This window comes from Brachyhypopomus gauderio, chromosome 2, assembly GCF_052324685.1.
Source record: "Brachyhypopomus gauderio isolate BG-103 chromosome 2, BGAUD_0.2, whole genome shotgun sequence".
Lineage (NCBI taxonomy): Eukaryota > Metazoa > Chordata > Actinopteri > Gymnotiformes > Hypopomidae > Brachyhypopomus > Brachyhypopomus gauderio.
In genome coordinates this window covers 46,607,922-46,631,922 of record NC_135212.1, presented here as the reverse complement: position 1 = coordinate 46,631,922, position 24,001 = coordinate 46,607,922, and the positions used below count along the sequence as shown (strand labels likewise).

The 24,001-nt window shown below is 45.2% G+C and overlaps 4 protein-coding genes across 10 annotated transcripts; 2 read left to right on the top strand and 2 right to left on the bottom strand.

The window, feature by feature from the left end:
• Nucleotides 1-334: 334 nt before the first annotated feature.
• Nucleotides 335-5,611, bottom strand: LOC143508485 (uncharacterized). Of its 5 annotated transcripts, none has more exons than XR_013129361.1 (7): nt 5,383-5,585; nt 5,010-5,209; nt 4,488-4,594; nt 1,606-4,362; nt 1,255-1,475; nt 715-876; nt 335-472 (listed from the first exon to the last, which is right to left on the bottom strand). XR_013129361.1 is itself a non-coding variant. In XM_076997023.1 (7 exons), the coding sequence occupies exons 2-6, from the start codon at nt 5,188-5,190 to the stop codon at nt 801-803; spliced, it is 3,342 nt and encodes a 1,113-aa protein (XP_076853138.1). In that variant the 5' UTR covers nt 5,191-5,209; nt 5,383-5,585; the 3' UTR covers nt 346-472; nt 796-800. The 5 variants fall into 5 exon arrangements, 4 of the variants coding, with proteins under 4 accessions (XP_076853138.1, XP_076853137.1, XP_076853136.1 ...); XM_076997023.1 differs by having other exon boundaries at nt 346-472; nt 796-876; XM_076997022.1 differs by lacking the exon at nt 335-472 and having other exon boundaries at nt 501-876; nt 5,526-5,611.
• Nucleotides 5,612-5,812: 201 nt separating this feature from the next.
• On the top strand, nt 5,813-10,079 carry asb16 (ankyrin repeat and SOCS box containing 16). Its single transcript, XM_076997025.1, has 7 exons — nt 5,813-6,281; nt 6,493-6,879; nt 7,004-7,271; nt 8,019-8,427; nt 8,550-8,633; nt 8,998-9,111; nt 9,234-10,079. Exons 2-7 carry the CDS (start codon nt 6,543-6,545, stop codon nt 9,417-9,419), a joined length of 1,398 nt encoding a protein of 465 aa, XP_076853140.1. The 5' UTR covers nt 5,813-6,281; nt 6,493-6,542; the 3' UTR covers nt 9,420-10,079.
• Nucleotides 10,080-10,213: 134 nt separating this feature from the next.
• Nucleotides 10,214-16,132, top strand: tmub2 (transmembrane and ubiquitin-like domain containing 2). 2 transcript variants are annotated; one of them, XM_076997029.1, is made up of 3 exons: nt 10,214-10,443; nt 11,359-11,891; nt 13,812-16,132. In XM_076997029.1, the coding sequence occupies exons 2-3, from the start codon at nt 11,380-11,382 to the stop codon at nt 14,191-14,193; spliced, it is 894 nt and encodes a 297-aa protein (XP_076853144.1). In that variant the 5' UTR covers nt 10,214-10,443; nt 11,359-11,379; the 3' UTR covers nt 14,194-16,132. The 2 variants fall into 2 exon arrangements, with proteins under 2 accessions (XP_076853144.1, XP_076853145.1); XM_076997030.1 differs by lacking the exon at nt 10,214-10,443 and adding an exon at nt 10,535-11,194.
• On the bottom strand, nt 15,172-23,993 carry atxn7l3a (ataxin 7 like 3a). 2 transcript variants are annotated; one of them, XM_076997026.1, is made up of 15 exons: nt 23,785-23,993; nt 23,408-23,508; nt 23,160-23,230; nt 22,947-23,059; nt 22,686-22,818; nt 22,370-22,541; nt 21,806-21,903; nt 21,669-21,691; nt 21,530-21,575; nt 21,276-21,313; nt 21,081-21,149; nt 20,602-20,645; nt 18,958-19,029; nt 17,616-17,752; nt 15,172-16,514 (listed from the first exon to the last, which is right to left on the bottom strand). In XM_076997026.1, the coding sequence occupies exons 4-15, from the start codon at nt 22,995-22,997 to the stop codon at nt 16,228-16,230; spliced, it is 1,170 nt and encodes a 389-aa protein (XP_076853141.1). In that variant the 5' UTR covers nt 22,998-23,059; nt 23,160-23,230; nt 23,408-23,508; nt 23,785-23,993; the 3' UTR covers nt 15,172-16,227. The 2 variants fall into 2 exon arrangements, with proteins under 2 accessions (XP_076853141.1, XP_076853142.1); XM_076997027.1 differs by lacking the exon at nt 18,958-19,029.
• Nucleotides 23,994-24,001: the final 8 nt, after the last annotated feature.

Sequence of the window (24,001 nt, the reverse complement as noted above, 5' to 3'; positions counted from 1 at the left end):
ATCCTGAAGTTCACGGAGGATATGATTGGTGCGTATCTCTTCCTGCAGTCCACGGAGGATATGATTGATGCGTATCTCTTCCTGAAGTCCATGGAGGATATGATTGGTGCGTATCTCATCCTGAAGTCCACGTAGGATATGATTGGTGCGTATCTCATCCTGAAGTTCACGGAGGATATGATTGGTGCGTATCTCATCCTGAAGTCCACGGAGGATATGATTGGTGTGTATCTCTTCCTGCAGTCCACGGAGGATATGATTGGTGTGTATCTCTTCCTGAAGTCCACGGAGGATATGATTGGTATGTATCTCTTCCTGAAGTCCACGGAGGATATGATTGGTGTGTATCTCATTCATTATGCTCATTGTTACACTGAGTTAAGAGTGGAGATTTGTCTGTGTGTATCTACCACACCAGTAATCATGTGTATGAATGAGAACAGTGCCTGGTGTGTGTCTGCACTGGGAGCAGCTATAAATATAAATAAATATATTTCAGTAATATAAAAGACATACATTTAATGAAACAATTATGTTAATTGGCTATTAATACATGAAATGAGATTAACAGGTGTATGTACTAAACCAGAGTAACACCATAAACACACCCAAATTATCTGCTTTATGTGAAAAACTGAGTTATCATTTAGAAAGTGCAGCTCTCATAATAAAATGCAGCATTATACACTTTAAAGTTAAATGTTATAAACCGACCGAAGATTTATATAGATGTCTTTACAAGGGGTGATTCTCAAGAAAATATGCCTGGAGCTGTTGAGATTAAGGAAACTTTACTGCATTTAGTCTTTATCAGTTCTTCCAGCCATCAACACCTCAGCCAGGTCATTAAGGTAGGTGGAGTCCGGATATCCATTCCTGTACGTACACACGAAATAACCTGTTAGCAATCTTGAACAAACTATTAGAAAAACCACACAAGATGTGCACTGATTTAACAAATTCAACATTTCATAGAGCAGCAATGTTTACTACTTTAATACTCTAAAGCTACTTTTATGTAATTAAAGCTGAAACGTAATTGAAGCTGAACGTGAGTACCTCTATTTTGTAAAGGACTTAAGCGTATCTATTTTTGAACCAGGTCACACGTCTCTGTGGCTTGGCCTGCATTCTTTTAAAACCACAGTCACATGTCCTCTAGCCTTTATTCTTTTATGTATTTCCTGTATACCTTTACTTCCTTATATTATTTCCTTGTATTTTTTTTCACAAGGAAGGTGTACTAAAACTCACCCACTCCTCCCTCCTTCCATATTCATCTTGTGAGGGATTCTGTTCCAAACTACCCTTGCACCTCTGTAGCCCTCCGTGTCACCAGGGTGAATAGTGAAGGTTAACCCTTGTTTAAATGCTTTCTCTAGGCTATGCAGTAAGTCCAGCTCCTTTGCACTCATGGGCAGATATGCGTCAAATATGCCTCCTTGGAATGGCGACCCAGGGTTAGGATGCCCCTCCTATGAGTAAAACAAAAAAAAAAAACAAAACAAACGGTGATGAGCCGGTATAAACAAGTTCTAAACCATTCAGCGTGTCTATCAAAAAGGTTTCTCAACAATGGGGAAGAAAGTGCTTTCAAACTTATACCCCTTGGATGCCGTCAGGAATGTGATAGGTGATCCTGGCGGTTGGGTATGGTTCGTGGCCTGACAGGCTTTGTGGTATCTTGACACACTTCATGGTGCCTTGAATACCTCGCACTTGGGGCGGTCCCTTGCATGTTTCTTTTCCTGTGAGCTTTTCTGTAGTCTGCGCCTCTTTAAGCCGACACGCCCACATGTCGTGTGAAGGCTCCCCAGGTGTCTTCACTGTGGGACACACCAGTGGAAGGTAGTGGGGGCCCAGGAACATCTCACTTGTTTGTGCTACAGGTAAACCCCGCCCTCCACATTCAGAAGGTTCTGAATAGTTACCGACCAGCGAGGTGGAGGGTTTTGAGGTCAGTGGGGTTGTGTTTTCTTTTTTATGTGCCGTGAGCGCTGGAGCACTAGAGCTAGCCAAAGATGATTGGCTCGGTAACATGTCAACCTTTCCTCCTTCCAAATTTGTGGGTCCACCCTTCTTAAGCATCTCCTTAACAACTGGGTTCTGTTTTGGTGATTTGATTCCAGAGCTCCAGAATGGAGATTGGGAGGCTCTGTGTCCACCTGTTTGATATCCTTCACGACACTCTGTGTCAACTTTCATCTGACTTGGTGTGATATGATCATTGCATTGGAACAGAGTCTCAATAACTGCAGTTGCTTGACTGGGATCTGTCACCAAGTTAGGAAACACTTCTCTGAGCATGTCAGTGACCTGGGCACAGAGCAGCTTGGGTCCGGTCAGGAGAACTTTGTCCTTCACATTGCGCAGGCAGATTTTGCTGAAGCGGGAACGAATGTTTGAGCAACAAGCTTCAAGTACTTCGCTGCCTGCAGTTCCACCAGGATCAGACAGGTGAAGCTCCTGCACAGAAAAGTCTGAAGCTATCATACCAACCAGCCTCTGAAGCTCATGCTGACAATCGCCAACCTTTGACGCCTCTGATCCCTTCAGATTAACTCTGACCTCACGGGTGCCTGCTGGGCACTCAGAGACCTGTAGATCAGAGACCAGAGCTGCCAGACGGGACTCGTACGCCACTTTCATGTAGTTCCACATCACTGCAGACACTATGATGTCTGATGAGACAACACAACATGAACGTTCATCGCCCTGTTCACCACTTTTAAAACTACTGGACCGTGTTTTTTTAAGGTGATGGCTTGGTTTTTTATTGAGCCCAGTCTTTTGTGTTTCCTGTTTTTGAGAAGATCGTCCAGAAAAACTATTCGATCTTCTCAAGGAAGGACGGGGAGTGGAGAAAGTCCCTAATGCAGCTTGGATGGGAGCCTTGGTCTGTTTGTCAAGCCCTGATAGGGCGTTCACAGATGTGCTGGGTGGAGCTTTGACTGCAGGTGTTAATGTGGAGGTTGATTTTGTGGAACATGTTTTACTAACTCTACTTGAGAGTGGTTCACAGGTTTTGGATGTGTTTGTAAACATCTGGCGACCGGTATTCTGATACAAAATATCATCTCCTGTGTGGCTTGCTCCTATTGGCTGAAGCACACCAGTGTAAGGAGCACTAATCTGAGAAGGTCCAGCCTTCTCGTCATTCACCGTTCCTGCAGTACCTAAAGAGGCCTCTGGGGGCAGTGTTGGTCTCGAGTTTGAGGTTAGAGTTTTTGGGTTCATGCCTAGGGTTAAATCTCGGAGCTCTTTAGCTCTCCTACTTTCTCCAGGGCTGAAGCCCAAGAATCTCGTATCAGACTTCTTAAACCGAGCTGCCAGTTTGTACTCCTCCCTGCCCCTTCCTCTGTGTTCAGCTCCTGAGACGGTCATTTTGGGGGTAGCTGCTGTGATGCTACCAGTGAACTCTCCTGCCTGGGGTGTCTCCACTTGAGGGGCTGGGGCGTCAGGGTTCGGGGGGGTTGAGGAACGTGACGTGTCGTTCTTCGGGGTGCCGTTCAGCCACTGCTCATCTCTTGAACCAAGCAGGAGGATCTGTTTGGCCTGAGAGACTTCACTGCTCTCACCTACAACGTAAACATGTGTCTGATCGTAGCTGAGCAGTACTTTGGGAAGTAAGGACTGCAAGTCTTTAAAAGCCGCAGTGTCCCCTCCCCGCAGGCTGAGGGCACTCCTCCGGATCTGAGCTCTTCTCAGATTACCTTCCAGCTGGTGGTAAAGGCAACTCAGCTCCTCACGGGCTTGCCTCAAGCGTTTCTCTGTGTCTGATTCTGTCTTCGCATTTGCGTCAGACTGCAAGTACAGTGTAGTGACCCCCTCTGATGTCACATCAACCACATACACCCCATGGCTGTCTAATATATGCCTGTACGCCTTACTCCTGGTGTGCAAGTATGCAAACACGTCGGCCTCCATGATCAGGGACAGATCCTCCACACCTAACTCTTCTGTCCAGTCCTTCCTCTCCTCAGTAGTGCGAGTCCGTGTTGGGGAGAAGTCCAAATTTGTCCTCTCATTACTTGGGTTCTTCCACAGAAGCCCATGAGTGTGGTCTGCAGGTCTGGCTTCTCCTTGGTGTTGTATATCACCATGGTTATTCCCTGAACTTTGATTTCTGTCTCCTTCGTATGAAGAACCATTTTCTTCTAGTGCGTCAGGGTTTCCAAAGAGCTCCATCAGGTGAGACACAACGGACTGCACCTCTGAAAACGGCCCGTGCAAGGAACACTGCCTCTGTTGTCTGAGGAAGTGGACACGAAGGCCCGGAAATTTCTCGCTTAGACTTTTTACAGCGTCCTCGCCCTGGGTCAGCTGACTGTAGTCTATGGTCACAGACATATTAAGGATCACCTGGTACAGGAGAGGAAGACACGGAGGTGTGATATGAAGGAGGGTGATTTTCAAATAAATATTAAATTGCATTTATAGGAAAGCAACTGCATTTTTTGTTTGTTTATTCTTGCTTTCTACTATACCTTGTTTGGGTGCCATGACTTTTGCCATGGAAAACTCACAGCAAGCTTGTACTGTCTACCGTCCACCTCAAAGATGTGTGGGCAGTGTCTGAGCACACGGAGAGCGACTGGATGAAGTCAGAAAGAAAGACCAGTCTCATTTAAAGAATGAGGATGTACTCAGAAAAAGCAGTGTAGATGCACACACACACACACACACACACATATATGTATATAATGGCGGGCGGTAAAGATACTCAGACATTTTAGACAACCAGTAAATAAACTCAGCCTCTGCCAGGCTATAAATAAAAAGTTAATGGCAGTCTTGGCAAACCAGACGGTAAAGAATTGCAGACCTAAAGCCACACAGACTTAATTATAATATGAAGTACTGCTGAAGTGGCTTACAAAAGTATTTTAAATATCACATCAATATCTGTATCTTCGTATGCTATCTATACATTATTTTTGATGTTAAATTAAGCCCTTCTCTGTTCCCCTCATTCACGTATTCTCCTGAAGAGCCGAATAAAGAGAGACCTGTGCTATCTTCAAAGGTAATGAGGGCAAGTCGGTCCACTGCTTTAATGATAAGTGAAGTTATCTCTCCTCCTCCGTTCCGCGCCCGCAGAAAATGAACTTCAAGTTTATCTGCTAGTCGCTCGTGTTTGATGCCGCTGGGCAAACCGCGAACACATACGGTGCGCAGCACTTCCGCCATCTTCTGGACACTCGGGTACCTGTTTAAAGGACATGAACACAAAACGTGTGTTCAAGTTTTTAACAGTTTTTGCTGGATAGATTTTTAGACGTCATTAATTGAATCTATTGGATGAAAAAAATGTCTTAAGCGCCACGAAACATGATCGCTCACACTGAAGCTAGCTGGTTTTACAGGAAGTATGAGCAATACCTTTGGCGTTAGATGAGATCGACTATCAACAGGTTCATCGTCGTTACGAGAAAATAAAATCAACTCTCTTCAATTGGTCTTATTATTATGTAACTATATCGCTTATATAGGCGTATGCATAGATATATTTATATATCCCTCACCCATTAAAACACTGCCATCTTTGTATGTGGTCGTGAAAAGAAAAGCGAAAGTATGAAGTTAATCCTTGGATACGCTTTGACGTAGACTCGACTTTCCAAACATTTTAGATAATGTGGCTTAAAGCTGGCAAAAAAATAACTTTACAAAAGTAATTTTTTTTTATTAAAACAATGTTTATGCTGTAAACACTTCGTGTCCTCGTTGTTTTTTGTACGTTATAAACTGTTGTTCAAGCGTGAAAATAATACTAAATACAGAATATGTGAACGTGTTATTGTCTCTCCAGGCTGGTGTCAGCTGGTGGTAAAAGCTGTTTTGGATACTAACAAACCTGTTGTTACCGGTAACTTGATGTCTCCACAACAGATATTCTGCATGACAAACCCAATTAAAGGCAGTGTATAAGAGTGACTATAAAAGTGTTAAAAGCTGTGTAAGAAAAGAATAGCTGAAAAACAATCTAAGTGAATTGACTGCATTTACTGCGCCCTCCAAAGGCGGTTTAATGCAACTGCACCGATCATATCGGCTTGCATTCTATTCTATTAATAACAGGAGCGCCAACGTGTGCTGGGTCAACATTATCCTGTGACTGACCACGCTGCCTCTCAAAGGACATTCGGTGGACATTATAGTCTTATCAATACCAAGCAGTTGTATCTGTGTCAGATATTGAACAAGACTGGATAAGTTTATCTTAAAGTGCAGTGTTGGCCAAACAAGGGTTTCGTTGGATGTTCATCCTGCCTTCAAGGGTGAGTGTAGGTCATGTCTGGTAAGAATTAATTTTACTCACGGATGTTTAATTTATGATAGCATGGCCAAAAGTATTATAATACCGTTGTAGTAACCTTGCAAAGCCATTGTTTTACAACATATCCTAAAGGTCGTGCGGCTCTCAATAAAGAAACTCTGGAGTGGGATCAAATAAACCTTCAGGTCAAATGAGACGTTTCTCTTCTGTAGTCACTGCGCTGTGAGTCTCCCCCACCCCCCCCCCCCCCCCAACCTGCCGCATGTCCCGCGACAGCTTCGCCTTCACGGCGGCCTCGCTGCGCTCCTTGCGGCTGGAGCAGGAGCTCCAGGACTGGGAGGAGGCCCGCAGGACTCTGGCCCAGCGGCGGGCCATGAGCAGGCGGCCCCTCCCGGCAGCTCCCCGCCTCAGACACGGGGCCGAGAGGATCCAGACGGTGCGGGCGGCGCCGCCCCAGCTGCGCTGCAGGGACCCGGTGGTCCACAACACGTTCATGTGCGGCGACATGAAGGGCGTGTACGACGTGCTGAAAGAGCCCGGCATGGTGAACGCTCTGATGGAGACGGTGCGTGAGGAAATGGTGTGGACACCAGAGATGGGTAGGGACCGATACAGCGAGTTATGTGGGTTACACACATTCTCAGGACCCCTTCTCAGTCTTTCAGTGGTTATGATGAACTCATTCATAAAATGATAATAGTAATGTAGAATAATTTCCTGCAGGCATGTGGACTATCTCGTCCAAAGTGAATCAGACCTCCGCACTGCGCCTGGCCGCCAGCAGGGGGCACTGTGGCTGCGTGGAGGAGCTGTTGTTCCGGGGAGCGGAGGTGGACGCGGACCCGGGTGGGAGAACAGCCCTCCACGACGCCTGCTCTGGGGCTCACCACACCTGCGTGAAGCTTCTGCTGGACCACGGCGCTGACCCCGACGTGTTGTCCGCTGACGGCAACGCACCACTTCACCTGTGCAGCACTGCTGACACTTACCTGTGAGTGGAGGCTGCTGTTGCCATGGGAACATGAGAACGTCAGAGTGAAACTGAGAGAAAAAAAGGTGGAAAAGGGAAAATGATGTTATAATACTGATTCTAAATAAGTTAGCGTAACACGAGTAGTAACGCTTTGACCTTATTATATTAAGGCATCTAAAGTAACACTAACATTTGGTGATTGTGTACATTTAGCTACAGCTTTGGGTTCTGGACTTGAGGTGTTACTGTAGAGGTGTTACTGCAGCTTTGGGTTCTCTTCATTCAGCTATTTAATTAGGTCAGGGAAAGCAAACTAAAAGGTGGTAGATTGTGACAAAATTCATCATCATTTAGTTCTAATGTTTGTGTGTGTGTGTTTGTGTGTGTGTGTATACGTGTGTGTGTGTGTGTGTGTGTGTATACGTGTGTGTATGTATGTGTGTGTGTGTGTGTTTGTGTGTGCGTGTGTTTGTGTGTGTGCGTGTGTCTGTGTTTGTACGTGTGTGTGCATGTGTGTGCGTGTGTTTGTGTGTGTGTGTTTGTGTGTGTGTGTGTGTGTGTGTGTGTGTGTGTGTGTGTGTTTGTGTGTATGTGTGTGTTTGTGTGTGCGTGTGTTTGTGTGTGTGCTTGTGTGTGCATGTGTGTGCGTGTGTTTGTGTGTGTGTGTTTGTGTGTTTGTGTGTGTGTGTGTGTTTGCGTGTGTGTTTGTGTGTGTGTGTGTGTGTGTGTGTGTGTGTGTGTGTGTGTGTGTTTGCTCTCTGTCAGCTGCGCAGAGCTGTTGGTGAACAGTGGTGCTGACGTAAACGTGGCCCAGCGTGACTCACTCCTCACCCCCCTCCACGTGGCATGCCGCCGTGGCCTCCAGGAGCACGTGGAACTTCTGCTGGTGCGCGGGGCCAACGTGAGTGCCCGGAGCCGTGAGGGCGAGACCCCTCTGAACGCCACGTGCGCCGGTGCAGAGAAGCCCTCGGAGGCGGGCCGCTACCTGTGTGTGGTGCAGGCACTGCTGGCTGCGGGGGCCGAGGCGGGCACCGCCGGGCGCAAGCAGCACACCGCACTCCACAACGCCTGCGGGAACTGCAGCCCTCGCATCGCCCAGCTGCTACTGCACAACGGCGCCCGTGCGGACACCAGGAACGCGGCCGGGTACACGCCCATGGACTGCCTGCTCCAGGTCAGAGAGATGGAGAGCGCGTAAGAAAAAAGATGAGAAAGAAAGACAAAACGACATTTATTTGTGCTGGGTTAAGCACGTCTGATCATCTGAGACTAGACTGATGTGTGGTCTCTCTGCAGGTAGTTGAGGATTACCCAGAACAACACTCAGAACTCGTTGTGTGCTCACTTCTAAACCATGGGGCAAGGGCCCCTTCTCCCACAGTAAGCCACTGCACTCCTGAACATTGAGACGCATGTAACATAATACATCTGATAATCAGCATTGTCCTGTTATAACTGCATTTCTATCCAATTCAATTCAATTTATTTATATAGCACTTTATAACAACAACAAAGTGTTAACTAAGCTGCTGTACACATACTAAAAGAATAAAAACAACATAACATAAACAAGTACAAACAACCAGCAATAAAACAACCAACTATAAAAACATTTCTAGTGTCATTAGGATGTAAGACCTGTGCCTAGTTATTCATAAAAAGACAATTATATCACAATAGTGAAAAAAAACATCACTGAGTAATTAACTCATTTTAATGTGTGTGTGTGTGTGTGTGTGTGTAGATGCTAAAGCTGTGTTTTCTATACCCTACCTTGCTGGAGATGATGTTAAATTGTTACAAGGTGGTTCCTAACTGTGAGGACTGGCTCCAGGACATCCCAGATGAACTACTGAAGGTTGGTTTATTGTAACCTAGGCACAAGTAGTCATACCAAGAAAGATCCTGTATACACAATCGTGGGATTTGCGTTTTGATTTTACTTAATTTATCATTTTATGCATTTCTCCGTATCCTCAGGAGCATCAGACTTTCTTTAACTCTGTTTGGCGAATGAGAGGTCAGCCGCGCAGGCTGCAACACCTCTGTCGATGTTCACTGCGATGCCACCTGGGGGCGCGATATCACTGTGTCGTTAATAAACTTGACATCCCTTGCGCCCTGAAAGACTATCTGCTACTGCGCATCGAAGGGCAGCTCCACTGAAACTCAAGGACACCGCTGAACGTCAACAAACGAACATATTCAAATTAAAAAACTAATTAAAAATACATAGAGCCACAAACAGGGCTGTGGTATAATATTGCTCATGGCACTTGCCTCGTCTCACTTTGATGTTGTGATCGACAGTTTGACAGGTGCAGCTGTACCTGTGCTCTCCTGACTTGACCCGGCTGCCTAATTCATGGAAGTTTAACCAAACCACGCACCAATTAAAACATGTTTAATAGCAATCAAGAAAAGCATTTATGTTATGCCACTACAAAGTTACCCGAGAATTCGTTGTGGACAGATGTTCCACACCATTTTGTGAACCCTTATAAACACATACACGACAGAATGATTTTGTTACTGTGAGGGGGATGGATATATATGTTTACTATTCAGAGTTAATTTCATAGTTAAAATTAATAGTTAAAATGTATGGGTAAAATGTGGTGATGCAATATGTTATACGTTATATTATACAAGTTCCGTAGCACTGTACTGCAGTTTGGTTCATTTTAGTTCCGATGGGCTGACTAATTAAGGGACACCTGAGGGGCTGACCTTGTGCTCGCACGAGAGGAGAGTGTGTGCGTAGTTGCGCTACGAGTTTTTCACAGTACTGAGCTGTTCGGCTGGAAATAAAGAGAAATTCCTTTATTTGTAACCCGACTATTTTTCCTTCCCACACCTCAGAAAAGAGACTGGAATAAGTCAATTCACATTATAGGGTTACATGACCATTGTAGACAAATGTAGCAAGTTTTTTAAAGGGACATATACTTTTGGACGTTGTTTGAGTGTTTGAGTTGTTTGAGTGTGAGTTGTTTGAGTGTTTTGGTTTGAGTTGTTTGAGAGTTTGAGTTGTTTGAGTGTCTGAGTTTGAGTGTTTGGCCTCTTTCTGACTGTGGTCAGCTCGGCGCTGACGTAGCGGCAGCGGTGCGTGTTTGTTTATTAGTCCGGTGGCGTTGCGAGTCTGCGCGGAGGCTAAACTATCTCCCTCCGAGGATGATTTGATCCGACGGTAGTTCATCTTTTGCTTAGTTTGCCACTCCAAAATGTAGCGCAGGCGTGTGGACTAAACGCAGCGTACTGGACGGTACATTAGACGACCACTGCTGTGGCTAGTTGGCTAGCAGCTGCGCGAAGGTCGTCCTTGCCTGCCGTCGGCGCGCTAGCGAGCTAGCTGGCTGCTCACTTCATTCGCCAGATGCTAACTTGGCAAATACGCTTGTTTGCATTTTATTTTCTGTGTAGAGCACCACAAGAGTAACTGCACTGTGCCCATATATTCCGAGCGACATCGTTTGATTTGTGTCGGTAACTTGTACCGTGCGTAGCTGACTGGACGGAACTAACTAGCCAACATGCTAGCCAGCTAGCCGTGGTAGCGAAGAGCTGCTGGAGCTGCTTTAGTGACTTTACATCTTGGACACGTTTATCTACCAGATTTATGACTTGTTTGCTCTCGCCGTGCTAGCTTAATAGTTTAAAGTGTTCAAGAGTCCGTGGTATAAAATGTTTGACAGAATTGGCATTGAAGCATTGAAAAGATAGCTAACGATCAAATAAGCCTAAACTAAGAGAAACTGTGTAGCTAACGGGTCTGCGTAGCTAACAGCAACCGAGTAGATAACAAACAGGCAAACTAAACATGTTACAAATGAAGTGACCATTTATCAGTTTAATCCTGCAGCTAGTGGTCACGAACCCTGCAGCTGAAGATCTTTATCCCTGCAGTTTAGTTCAAATCCTAGTCCCTGATTACCTGGATGGTGTGTATTTGATTTAGTTTGGAGGTGAAATATGTGGTAACTGGTTTGTGTGTGTGTGTGGGGTGCAGGAAGGTAACTAGAGTTTTAGTCTGATTATGAGCACTCCTGAAGCGTGCCATGTGAAAATGAAGAACTTGACAGTCTGATGTGTTTCTGTGTTGTAGTGCATGCAGTAAGGGTCCAGGATGGCGGTGTGTGCTCTGACCGTGTTGGATGGGGTGGGGGACGAGGCCACAGCACTGGGTGGGGTTCTCATCCTGGTCCTGGCTCTGGTCCTGGCCTGGTTGTCCACTCATGTGGCAGACCGCGGGGACCACATCCTGGGCACAATCCTCACCGTCGGCGCCCACGCCTCCCTCATCGGCCTGGGAGGCCACGATGGCTATGCGGGCCCCCCGCCCAGCTCAGATCCAGGGGAGCTGCAGGGTGAGGACCCAGGGGAGGAGGACAAGCAGGATGAAGGGGGTGGAGAGGAGGAGGACGAGGAGGAGGAGGAGGGTGCAGGAGAAGAATTACTGGACATCCAGAGAGGGAGAAGGAAAGCCAGTCGCGGGCGGTCAGAGGACGAGGAAGAGGAGGAGGGGACCGAGGATGAAGAGGATGTTGGTGCAAACATCACGGTGCGGCTTAAGTTCCTGAATGATACAGAGGAGATCGCAGTGCTCAGACCCCAGGACACAGTGGGAGTGCTGAAAAGGTGGGGAGAGACCACACCCACATCCAAACACTACACCCACATCACTCCCACACCAACACTATAGCTGCACCAGCACACCACACCCAAACACTACACCCACATCACTCCCACACCAACACTATAGCTGCACCACCACACCACACCCAAACACTACACCTACATCACTCCCACACCAACACTATAGCTGCACCACCACACCACACCCAAACACTACACCCACATCACTCCCACACCAACACTATAGCTGCACCACCACACCACACCCAAACACTACACCCACATCACTCCCACACCAACACTATAGCTGCACCAGCACACCACACCCAAACACTACACCCACATCACTCCCACACCAACACTATAGCTGCACCAGCACACCACACCCAAACACTACACCCACATCACTCCCACACCAACACTATAGCTGCACCAGCACACCACACCCAAACACTACACCCACATCACTCCCACACCAACACTATAGCTGCACCAACACACCACACCCAAACACTACACCCACATCACTCCCACACCAACACTATAGCTGCACCAGCATACCACACCCAAACACTACACCCACATCACTCCCACACCAACACTATAGCTGCACCAGCATACCACACCCAAACACTACACCCACATCACTCCCACACCAACACTATAGCTGCACCAGCATACCACACCCAAACACTACACCCACATCACTCCCACACCAACACTATAGCTGCACCAGCATACCACACCCAAACACTACACCCACATCACTCCCACACCAACACTATAGCTGCACCAGCATACCACACCCAAACACTACACCCACATCACTCCCACACCAACACTATAGCTGCACCAGCACACCACACCCAAACACTACACCCACATCACTCCCACACCAACACTATAGCTGCACCAGCACACCACACCCAAACACTACACCCACATCACTCCCACACCAACACTATAGCTGCACCAGCACACCACACCCAAACACTACACCCACATCACTCCCACACCAACACTATAGCTGCACCAGCACACCACACCCAAACACTACACCCACATCACTCCCACACCAACACTATAGCTGCACCAGCACACCACACCCAAACACTACACCCACATCACTCCCACACCAACACTATAGCTGCACCAGCACACCACACCCAAACACTACACCCACATCACTCCCACACCAACACTATAGCTGCACCAGCACACCACACCCAAACACTACACCCACATCACTCCCACACCAACACTATAGCTGCACCAGCACACCACACCCTAGGGCCGTGCAGTTAATTGAAAATACATCAAAACCAACATTCAGAACCGTCAACCCACATTATTTTGCCCATGTGGGTTATTTCGGTTTTTGGCAGTTATATCATATATGAATTTAAGTATATTGTGTTAATACTTTGCCCACAAATATGCACATGTAGTCTGTGACTACACCCTATCCAGTCAGCAACAGGGAAGCAACTGTTTTGTTTTAAATTAATAAAAATTAATTAATCAATTTATCATGATATTGATTTGCATTCATAACACCCAGCACCACCACACCCACACAAACACTATACTCAAACTGACATTACTCCAACATCAATACTATACTCGCACCAACATTACACCTATATCAACACTATACCCACATTGCATCATCTTACCTAAAGCTCTTTTGAGCTTGTGGAACTAAAATGAAAAATGCTAAATAATGCTGATTATTACCATCCCATTGGAAAAGGACGGTACTACAACTCTGTTACTACCATCAGTATTAGCAGTAGTATTACTGCTAGTTTTTTATTAACTTGGAATATCGCCAGTGTGTTGAGTTAAAACCGTAGTGTTGGTGTAGTGTTGGTGTAGTGTTGGTGTAGTGTTGGTGTAGACCTCAGCTGCTTCTCTCCTCAGTAAGTGCTTCTCTGGGCGTGAGCGTCAGATCAAGTTGATCTACCAGGGCCGGCTCCTGCACGACCCACGTCGCACTCTCCTCTCGCTCAACATCACCCACAACAGCGTGCTCCACTGCCACGTCGCCCAGGCCCCAGACACGGCCCTGGAGGAGCCCCGCCCGGAGGAGGGCCCCCGCCGAGGCCTGAGTGGGGGCCTGCACTCGGCCGGCCTGGCCCTGGGCACGGGCAGCCTGGTGGTGCCCGTGTTCGTCGTGCTGCTGGCCGTGGTCTGGTACTTCCGTATCAATTACCGGCAGCTGTTCACGGCACCGGCCACCGTCTCCCTGGTGGGAGTCACGGTCTTCTTCAGCTTGCTCATCTTCGGCATGCACAGCCGGTGAGAGTGCCGTGACAGGCGCTCTGAAGAATGAACCAGAAAAGGACAAACAATGCCAGATTGGCGGGGAGGGCAAAGCGCAGATTAAGGCATGTTTGCTCTGTCAGTTGCCTATTACATTTGAATCATGGGAATGATATTGGGCTCAAATAAACAGCTGTTGAGTTGAGTACAGCAAAATAGTAGCAAAGTACTCAGGGGGCCTTCAGGCTTCTGGTGCCATTTAGATGACTGGAATGGTGTGTGTGAGTGAGTGAGAGAGAGAGAGAGAGAGAGAGAGAGAGAGAGCGAGATATAGTGTGTATGTGTATTCATAGATTTATTCATGGCTGAGCAGTTAGAGGCTGTAATTAATACTTTTGAATCATGTAACCTTTATAGTAATTTAATCGTAACACAGGGCTTAGTATTTCCTTGGTTGTATTAGGGTATCAGCTCTTACAAGCATTTTCCCTTATATGGCATAAATGTCTGCATTTTAAGGCAATTGAATGGGCTAGCGGCCCTTAATGTTTTTGTTTCTTGTTTACTTGCACATCTAATGCTACCCTGCACATCATACTGCTCCAAATGACAGACCTGTACAGTTTAGAACCGGTCATGTGCTCTCATTAAACTCTAAGCAGAACACAAGGACGTGTATGTAGTGGTGGAGTTCACCTACAACAAACACTCACAGTGATGCTGGTTAATGTTGAACTGCATTCTCAGCAACAGGTATTGAAGTGTACATTTCACTGGTGTTTGGCTCATTTTTCCATTGTGAGCTATCATATGTCAATGTTGGTTCCCATAGTTATGTTGCTTGGAAACATATTATGTAGCCATATGTTTGCTGTCTTTTGCTCATGAATATGAAAAACAAATCAAATGATTAATGTTACGTCCTACAAATAAATAGTATTTTCTGAAGCCAATATGTATGTGCCCCTGTCTCTGGTGCAGGGGAAGAGTGACCTGAAGGAGGACTAGGAGACGTCGCTCTCCTGAGACACACTGGACTTTATTCAGACTACAGCACAGGCTACCACAGTTCACTCAGAAGTGACAGAACTAATGACAGCAGTGAAAGTAAGAACCTATCCAGACACATTTAGGGATAAGGAACTGTAGAATCTTTTTTCCCCCCTTCACCACACAAATACAATAACTCGGTCTCTCACGCTTTAGCTGAATCCATAAGATACACAGGACAAAGGGGAAGAAAAGCACTTTAAAAGCAATAAGGCTTTTGTGTAGACTGGATTTGATCCAGATGAACAGCATCACTCTGAGCAGTATTAACCAGCTGCACTTCACACATGGTAAGTGCCAGAGCTCCACCAGACCACTGAAGGGCAGAATGTTATCTTCACAAAGAAAAGCTTCTTCACACCTAAAAAAAAAATAAAAATACTGAACAGAATAAGTGCACTAAACACTGACAACCTAGTTCATGCTCCAAGACCCGACAAGAACATGCATAGCAAGTGGCAAACTTTAGCAGGAAGGAACACAGAACGACAGGCAAAAACAAAAGTCACTTACACTATACACAGCTGATTTCAAACGTAGTGTAATGTACACTAAAATAATTACTAAGTGGCAGGAGAAATCGACATGTCTTCTATAACAAGCAAAATTTGGCCTGAAGCTGGAACAATGATTATCAAAGGAGCATTATTTAGCAAGAAGCAGTAGAAACGGACATTCTTGTAGAATTGTAAAGTACGAAGGAGCATAATGGAGTTGGATTATTATGGGCAAGAAGCAAGTCGCAGTAACATTATTGTGCAGTCTTAGAAGCACAAGTATTCAAACCGTTTTATCACTATTACCACACACACACACTCACGCCAACTTACAGACGTACCACACACATCTGAACACACTATGGCATGATTATGCTGAACACAAGTAGTCTTCTGCACATGACTGACCAATCAATCGCCTCGTTTAGGTCTCTTGCAGAGAAAAAAATGACACCGTTAGACGATTCGGTGTAATAATCACATCCCACAGAGGCGAGGCGGTGTGCATGCGTCTTTGTGCTGTTCTTTCAGTCCAAGTCATCATAAATACTAGGCGCCGGTGGAACTGGCGGTCTTGGTCTCTTTTTTCGACTTGACTGGCTGAGTGCATTCTGGGAGCTGCTGCTGCCGCCGGCCACGCCCAGTCCGGTCCCGCCCAGTCCGGTCCCGCCGCTGCAGCCACCCCCTCCTCGCTCTCTCTCCCCCCTGTCGCGATCACCGCCTTTGTCCCTCTCGCACCCCCCTGCACCGCCCACGAGCAGCGAGCCAGGTTTCTTCTTCTTTTTAGGTCTCTTAGAGTCGGAGTTGTTGGTACCTGGGGGGGAGGGGGGCAAAGGACATTTAGATACGAATATGAAATTGTGACGAGATCTAAAGGAGGGCAGTTAACTAAGTAATTAGTAATACACACCTGTTAAGGTTCAGTGTTAATTAATTACTACTTTATACAGCAATAACCCGAAAACGTGCTCTACTAAATCTGCGGCTTCACGAATTCGCATGTATTTTCCTTGGAAATTTTAACATACAGTACCCTATTGTAAGCAAAGAAAATGTTAACCAGTGTCTCATCGAAAACGTGCTCACGAGTTGAGCTTACCCTAATTTTATCGTACACAAAGAAAATGACAGGATAGCATTCAGTGTCTCATAGAAAATGTGCTAACGAGAGCAGGATCTCAGAAAAGACGTGGGTGGGCACAAGATGGCCGTACAGTACTGTAAAGTACAGTATTGTATATATTTACTTATTTTTACCTGTACAATTTTAAAGGGTAATGTAAATTATACCATACATTTTTAAGTGAACTTGAAGTGTTTTGGGGACATATTTCGGGTTTAACATATGAAGATAGGTCTTTATAGGCCTTTGTTAGTTGTCTATCCAAAATTTGCGTGGGGTCTAGGAACGTAATGCCTGCGAATTTTGGGGTATTACTGTAGTATTGGATTCAGTGTTAACTAAGTAATTGCTAGTATAAAGTGTTAACTAAGTAATTACTAATGTACAGTGTTAGATTCTGTGTTAACTAAGTAATTTCAGTGTTCAGTGCTATCCTTTTTTAGTTCAAATTCAAGCAGGATGTCTGCTCTACTGAAATTCCACCCTTACCAGAAAGAAGAAACATTTATCAACAAATACATTCTTAACAAATCAAATAACATGACCTGTGGCTGCAGTTCTCAAGCTACCCATAACCTTCAATTAGAACTGTATAAAGATTTAGGTCAGCTTTCATATAAGCTATTAAACAGGTATCTGACCGCTCTCCAGCTTGGCGATATCTGATTTTTAACCTCTGGGTTTACTGTGCTTGTGTTAGCTTCATGGATATAAATGTAATGGAGACAACAAAGCACTTGACAGTGTGTATGTATTACCGTACGACACAGGGCACCCCTATGAGGAACTCACTGGCTTTCGAGGACGCGGAATCTGACGGTGAGATGTCCGATGACGCGTCCCACTGCAGACGGGACATGAGCATGCCTCCATCAGGGATATCATAACCGTCGTTGTCCAGCAGGGATTCAGGGTCTGGCAGTGATGACCTGTCAATTAACAGTAAAGCTCTTTACATTTGCCGCTCGTCCTAAGCTGGTAATGGGCAACAACTTAACATGAACCAACAGCCGAATCGTGAGCACCGCGTGACAAACACGTGCCCTTCCAGATCCATTAGTCCTCACTACCCGCGTTTCAACATGTTCCTTTGCTCACAAAGAGGAGTTAGTTAGACTGAGCACCTCCTCAATCAAATGGCGAGCATTAGTGCAGTGTGTGCTGACCACTACTGTCCATCGATGACCCAATGACTACCTGGACAAGTCTGTCCTATCTAACAAATCCGTACAGTACAATCAGACAGTACCACTTTTACCTTTCTGCATACAAACCAGAACTACAAGCATCTTAAGGGATATTAATAGAAACACAGATATAGGAAGTTCACAAAAGACAGAAAAATGCACCAAATTACAATGCCAGAATTACTGTTTTGTCAATTTTTTTTGTTGTTTAGAAGCATTTATGCTTCTCCATCAGTTATGCTGTTCCATTGTGCAGTTACTACATTACTGTCAACTGCAAATGACCAAGTACTAAAAATGCAGCTGTGGGTGACGAGGTTTAATTATCCTCCAGGATACACTTCTCTGTTTTTAAGAGCCGCGTGGTTCTTGCAGGCCTTCATCCTACATGCTAAGCTAAGCCCAAAAAAGGGAAACACAAACACTAGAACTACAGTTCAGATGACACTAGATCAGTGGTCCCACAAAATTAATTAAACAGAATGTCGAGCTCAGTCTTGTTATTATTTCATCAGTCTCCACTACATTTACACAAGACTTCTGAAATCAGTCTGAGAATCAGAGGAGAAAAGAGAAGACAGGACTCTGTCCCCCGAGTCAGAAGTTAGGTCTTCACTCCTCCTTGCCTTTTGAAACTTGTGAGAGTGTGGGACAGATGTACAAAAGTTGTCATCTTCCAGTTAATGAAATGGTGAAATGAAAATCCGTGTAGTTTCACTGATTTACTGGGATTATCCAAACTACTACAGGAACAATATAACAAATGATGAAAAGAAGTGGTTTGATGAAAGATACTGCATCATTTGATAAACATGCAATATGGACACTCGTCAAAAACAAAATCACAGGAGGGAGAAGCGGAGGGGTTTCCCTGAATTGTAAAGTAGGGCTACAGTGGCATGGAAGGCCTGGTCCAGTGAGGTGGGGGGAGGTGGGGTGAGACTCACGCGGACGGCCCCAGGAGGAAGACCCTGACTGCCCTCCTCTGCTCGTCCGTGTGCTGAGGACACCGCTGGGACCTGCCAGGACACAACGTGGCATTATGCACTGCACCAGAGACACTGATTGGGCCGGAGACTGGACAGACTTCGCCAGCAACCAACAGGACATAAGAGGGATGTTCGGAGTTAGACATTAGCAGTTAGGATGGGTCTTGGGTGCTGGCAGATGTCTAAGGAGCCCCATGCCATGAAAGTCAGGCAGTGCTTTGAATCAACCTTGAAGTGACCAATTGGAATAGAATGGGTCACATTTTTATCCAATCAGAATGGAGATTGATCTTTTCAGTGAATGGTCAGATGCTGGAAAATAATACAGAAGAGCCAAAATAATGGGAAATTGAGATGCATATTGAGTTGCCACTTGTGTTCCCATAATATCAGTCCCAACATGACACGATCATTTCCATTTAGAAAAATGAAAAAGATCATGCCTTCACACGACATGCACAATCGACTTCAGTCATAAACGAGCACACGTACGCACACACACACACACACACATCCTCAGGAAGAATGCAGAATCCACAGGACGCTACACAGGCCTCACAGCTGTGGTGCTCAAAGCCAGGAAGACAAGCGTCAATGGAGCTGGTAGCACACAATGACAGTAAACCATGCAAGATCTGATCCTCACCAGTTTCCTCGTCTGGTTCTAGTAACATTCTCATCACTCATGAAATATAATGTTAAACAGAAGGCCCATAACAAGCAAGAACGGGAGTCTGGGGGTGAAGGGGTGATCAACCAAGTTATGAGCTGCGTATTAGTGTAAGCAGAAGAGAAGGGAGGTGTGTGTGTGTGTGTGTCGTGCGTGTGTGCGCATACAAATTCAAAGTGATTGGTAAATCTTAAGAGCCATGGGGCAAGTAATTGTGTTAAGGAAAGCTTGATAAATGATTTGTACTGTATGTAAAACAAACAAAAAAGAAGTTTTATTTAGACAGCAAAAATTAGAATTTGGAAACAATCTGACAAATGTCAGGAAAGCTGTGTGTGACGCGGGAGTGCTGTGTGTGACGTGAGAAAGCTGTGTGTGACGCGGGAAAGCTGTGTGTGACGCGGGAAAGCTGTGTGTGACGCGAGAATGCTGTGTGTGACGCGAGAATGCTGTGTGTGACGCGAGAAAGCTGTGTGTGACGCGGGAGAGCTGTGTGTGACGCGGGAGTGCTGTGTGTGACGCGGGAGTGCTGTGTGTGACGCGGGAAGTTCTAGTGTTTTGCTCATAGAAAAGACCATATTGTCATGACTGAAAAAAAAATTAATGCGGCCAGTGCAAGCAGAAGGAGTCGCTGGTGTGTTGAGTCATATATACCACCATATCCGTTTACTTTTTTACATTTTCATTTAAATAACTAATTCATTGGTTTAAGCAACTAATTTAATGGTTCCACTCTGAAGATTTTAATCAATCATGTTTCTTAATTTGGGATTGCGAGTTAAAATAATTTTAAAAAATGATTTTTTTCATCCTTTCTTGAGTATATGCATTTGTGTCCATCATTGCTTAAAAAAAAACAAAAACAAAACAGAAATAAGCGTCTGGCAGGTGTAATAGCGTCTGGCAGGTGTAATAGCGTCTGGCGTACGTACCGAGTACACATCTTCTTAGTGTGCTCCGACACAACACCGCATTGCTGAGGACAGAAGAGCTCCCGTTAGCCACACGCCTGTTAACAACAGCTGTTACTTACTAAAAACACACATCAAGTTGATACTATAAAAACACAAATGGTTGGCAAACTCACAGCTTGCCAGCAGTACAACAAGCATGTCCTTTACTTAGTCATAAGTGATATTATTAGATCTGTGCTTTGATTGAAAAACAAATATAGCACAAATGACATTAAGACTTACACACCCATTATTTTGTCTTTTTTTGTCCCCTCAGAGCAAAATATACATTAGGTCAAATCAATTACAGAGACACAACCATGTTGTGACATTAACTACATTACATTAAAAAAACCACAGACAAAACTTCACATAGAGTTAATCAAAGGACTGAGGACGTGAGGAGTATGACTGGGTTAGGATGATTGGGATGAACGGCTGGTTGTGCGTGTGCGTACCGTCGTTAGAAGAGATCGTAGCTCATCTGGAGCCAGAGTCTCATAGCTGATCCCAGAACTGTAGTTGTACTGTGGAGGAGAGGGTGGAGAAGAGGACTTTACTAAAGAGAACTGACATGAACACACACAGCATAGTGACAGGGCACCCAGTCAAGGCAAGGACGGAGGGAGAAATGCTAGAGCAAAGGAGCGTACCTTGTAAAGATCAGGATTGACACTACCGCTGAGCTCCCCTGCACGGAGGAGACAAGGGGAAAAGGGCTCAGACAGGAAGTGAGGTTTTTTACATTTCAGCTTTTGAAATAAACACAACAATAACAATTATCCTAAGACATACTTTTAATATACATGCATTTTAAGGGTTATTTAAGAGTTATGCTTTTCCCTATTTTAAGTAAGAGTATTTCACTATTTGAAAATCAACAAAGAAATAAAAAAAATTAAATCACCATTTTTATGCTTCAAGGATTTGGATCTTCTGGGAGAATTTGGATTCTGAGAGAGAGCAAAGCCATAAAATATTAGGCAGAATATTATTAAACAAGTTTTTTACAAAATGTTATAGAACTTATAAAAATATTTCATTACCTTGTCTGACTTTCTCTTCTTGGCTGCCAGGGACAAAACAAAAACACTTTACAAACTGTACAAGCAAATGTAAAAGGCAGGTAAGTTTCTGAAAGTGGTAGTATAGAGAGAGGAAAAGGGAGTGAGAGAGTGCTCACGTTTCTTCTCTGAACCATATGACCAGTCATTGTCATTGATGTCATCATTGTCTTCTTGGTCGCTTTCTGACTTGCTTGTGTTGTTACTGCTGGCTATCCTGTAGAGAAGGCATTATACTTATCACATTGGCTACACACATGAATTGCAAAGAAATCCATGACATATCGTGTTAGCTATTACTAACGCAAAACCCTTTTTACATATACTCAGTATATTTGTATGAGAGTTGGTTTAATTAAGGCTTGAGGCTTTAATTACGGCCTTAAAAATTGTTAAACAACTTAGAAAAAGCTGAATTGCAAAATTAAACTACATTTTTTGCAATACTACACCTGAACTCACATTGTGCATTCAGAAATGACTGCTGAGAACATTTCTATGCAGTCCTGTGAATGTGGACGGCTGTTATCACAACCGGAAATCTACTATACACAACAAGTGTGTTCCTAATGTGGATTCTGGATCCCCCCAATGGCTCAAATAAAATGCAAAACAAATAAAAACGGTTCCAACTGAAGCAAGCAGGTGTGAAGAGGAAGCGGTGTAGCGGTGTGCGTGCAGACCTGCGGCTGGCAATACGGCTGCTGTTTCGGCCCATGCCCAGACACTTCTCCAGGTGAGGGGCAAAACGCGAGGCCGCTATACTCCTGCTACAGTTGGGACACACACATTCCTTATTCTTCCACTGATTGTACACCTGCCCAAATATGTCCACCCCTGGCTGGTCCACAATTTCTAGAGAAATTGGACAGAAAGACGTGAAAACCTGAAAGCATCTCAGGCCTGGTTATGAATTGAAATGGAGCCAAATCTGTAAACGTGACAAAACTTTCAAAACGCACTCACGGATAAAACAAACGCTGGTTAAACATCACTTACCAAAATCCTTCATGCTTTCTTGGTCCGTCTCATCCAGGAAGAAGTAGCCCTGTTTGACTGCTCGGTGCACCTCAAAGCACAGCCCCAAACAGGCATCTTCCACCAAGTCTGAGTAAATGTCATGAGCCAAGGCCTAAGACGAAACACAGGAGAACAGTAGCTGGGTTTACTGCTTGATATTCAGACAAAGCTTTTGTTTCATTTTTATAATAACGAGCCAACTGGGCAGTAACTGGAGGAATAATAAAATCACACACTAACCTCTAGCTTGGTGTTATCCAGGCCTGACAGCGACATATCCTCCATTTTCATTGGCAAAAGCTATTGTAGGGGAGCCGTCATAGCTTATCTGGTACAGCAGGTGGGTCGCCACACTGTCACAAAACAAAAGAGGATTCAGGTCGGGTTTTTTTTATCAATGTTAAACGAAGTTTAGTGTCCGAAGGGTCAGGTCTACCAGTGTAGCCAACTTACCTGCAGTGTTCTCGGGCAGTTCACACCGTCGCACTTCAGAGAACAAAACCAAAGGCCGTATCTCGTACTTACTTGAAACACAGAGACATAAAACACATTACAACCTTACACTGAACGTTAATTAATTATACGTTAATGACCCTCTTCAAACAGGAACATGCAAAGTTAACTTGGGGGGGGGGGGGGGGGTGGAGAGGTGACACCTTACTAGTTTATTAAACACATATATCATGTAATTCCTCACTAACTTGCGAGCCTGCCAGGCTGTCAACAGGAAACGTGACCATAGACGCGGGCAGAAGCCCCACACGGAGGTGGCTGGAGGGTGAAGGTTTCAGGGCCGCGTCTCCTGGAGGTGGATATGAAGTGTTCATGTCACACGGGTAAATACAGGCAGCTCTGCGGCTAGCTGCCTAGCTTATGAAGGGGTTAGTTTTAACCACCGCAATCACGCCACATTTGTTGCAAGCTAAACAGAAACAACAATTGTAGCTACATAAAAACCTCCCCAGTATTATTATACGTACCGAGCATGTAAATAACTGTTGATTAAACAGCTGAACTGTCATGTTGATACAATACGCTGTTTTGAAACCCCGTAATGTAACAAGACTGCTACACCTACCATAACACAACGGCCCACGTCCTTCCTGATAACCCCCAGGATTACAAAACGATATCGGAAAGTGACTGGCACACTTAAAATGACTTAAAAATGTGGAAATGTAAATCGGGTTCAAATCGGTGAAGGAACCAGAGAGAATGTAAAAACAGGAGGTATGCAGGAATAATAAAGCGCAGCCATTTTGACACCCACAAGGCGTCACTAGTCAGCTGCCGAT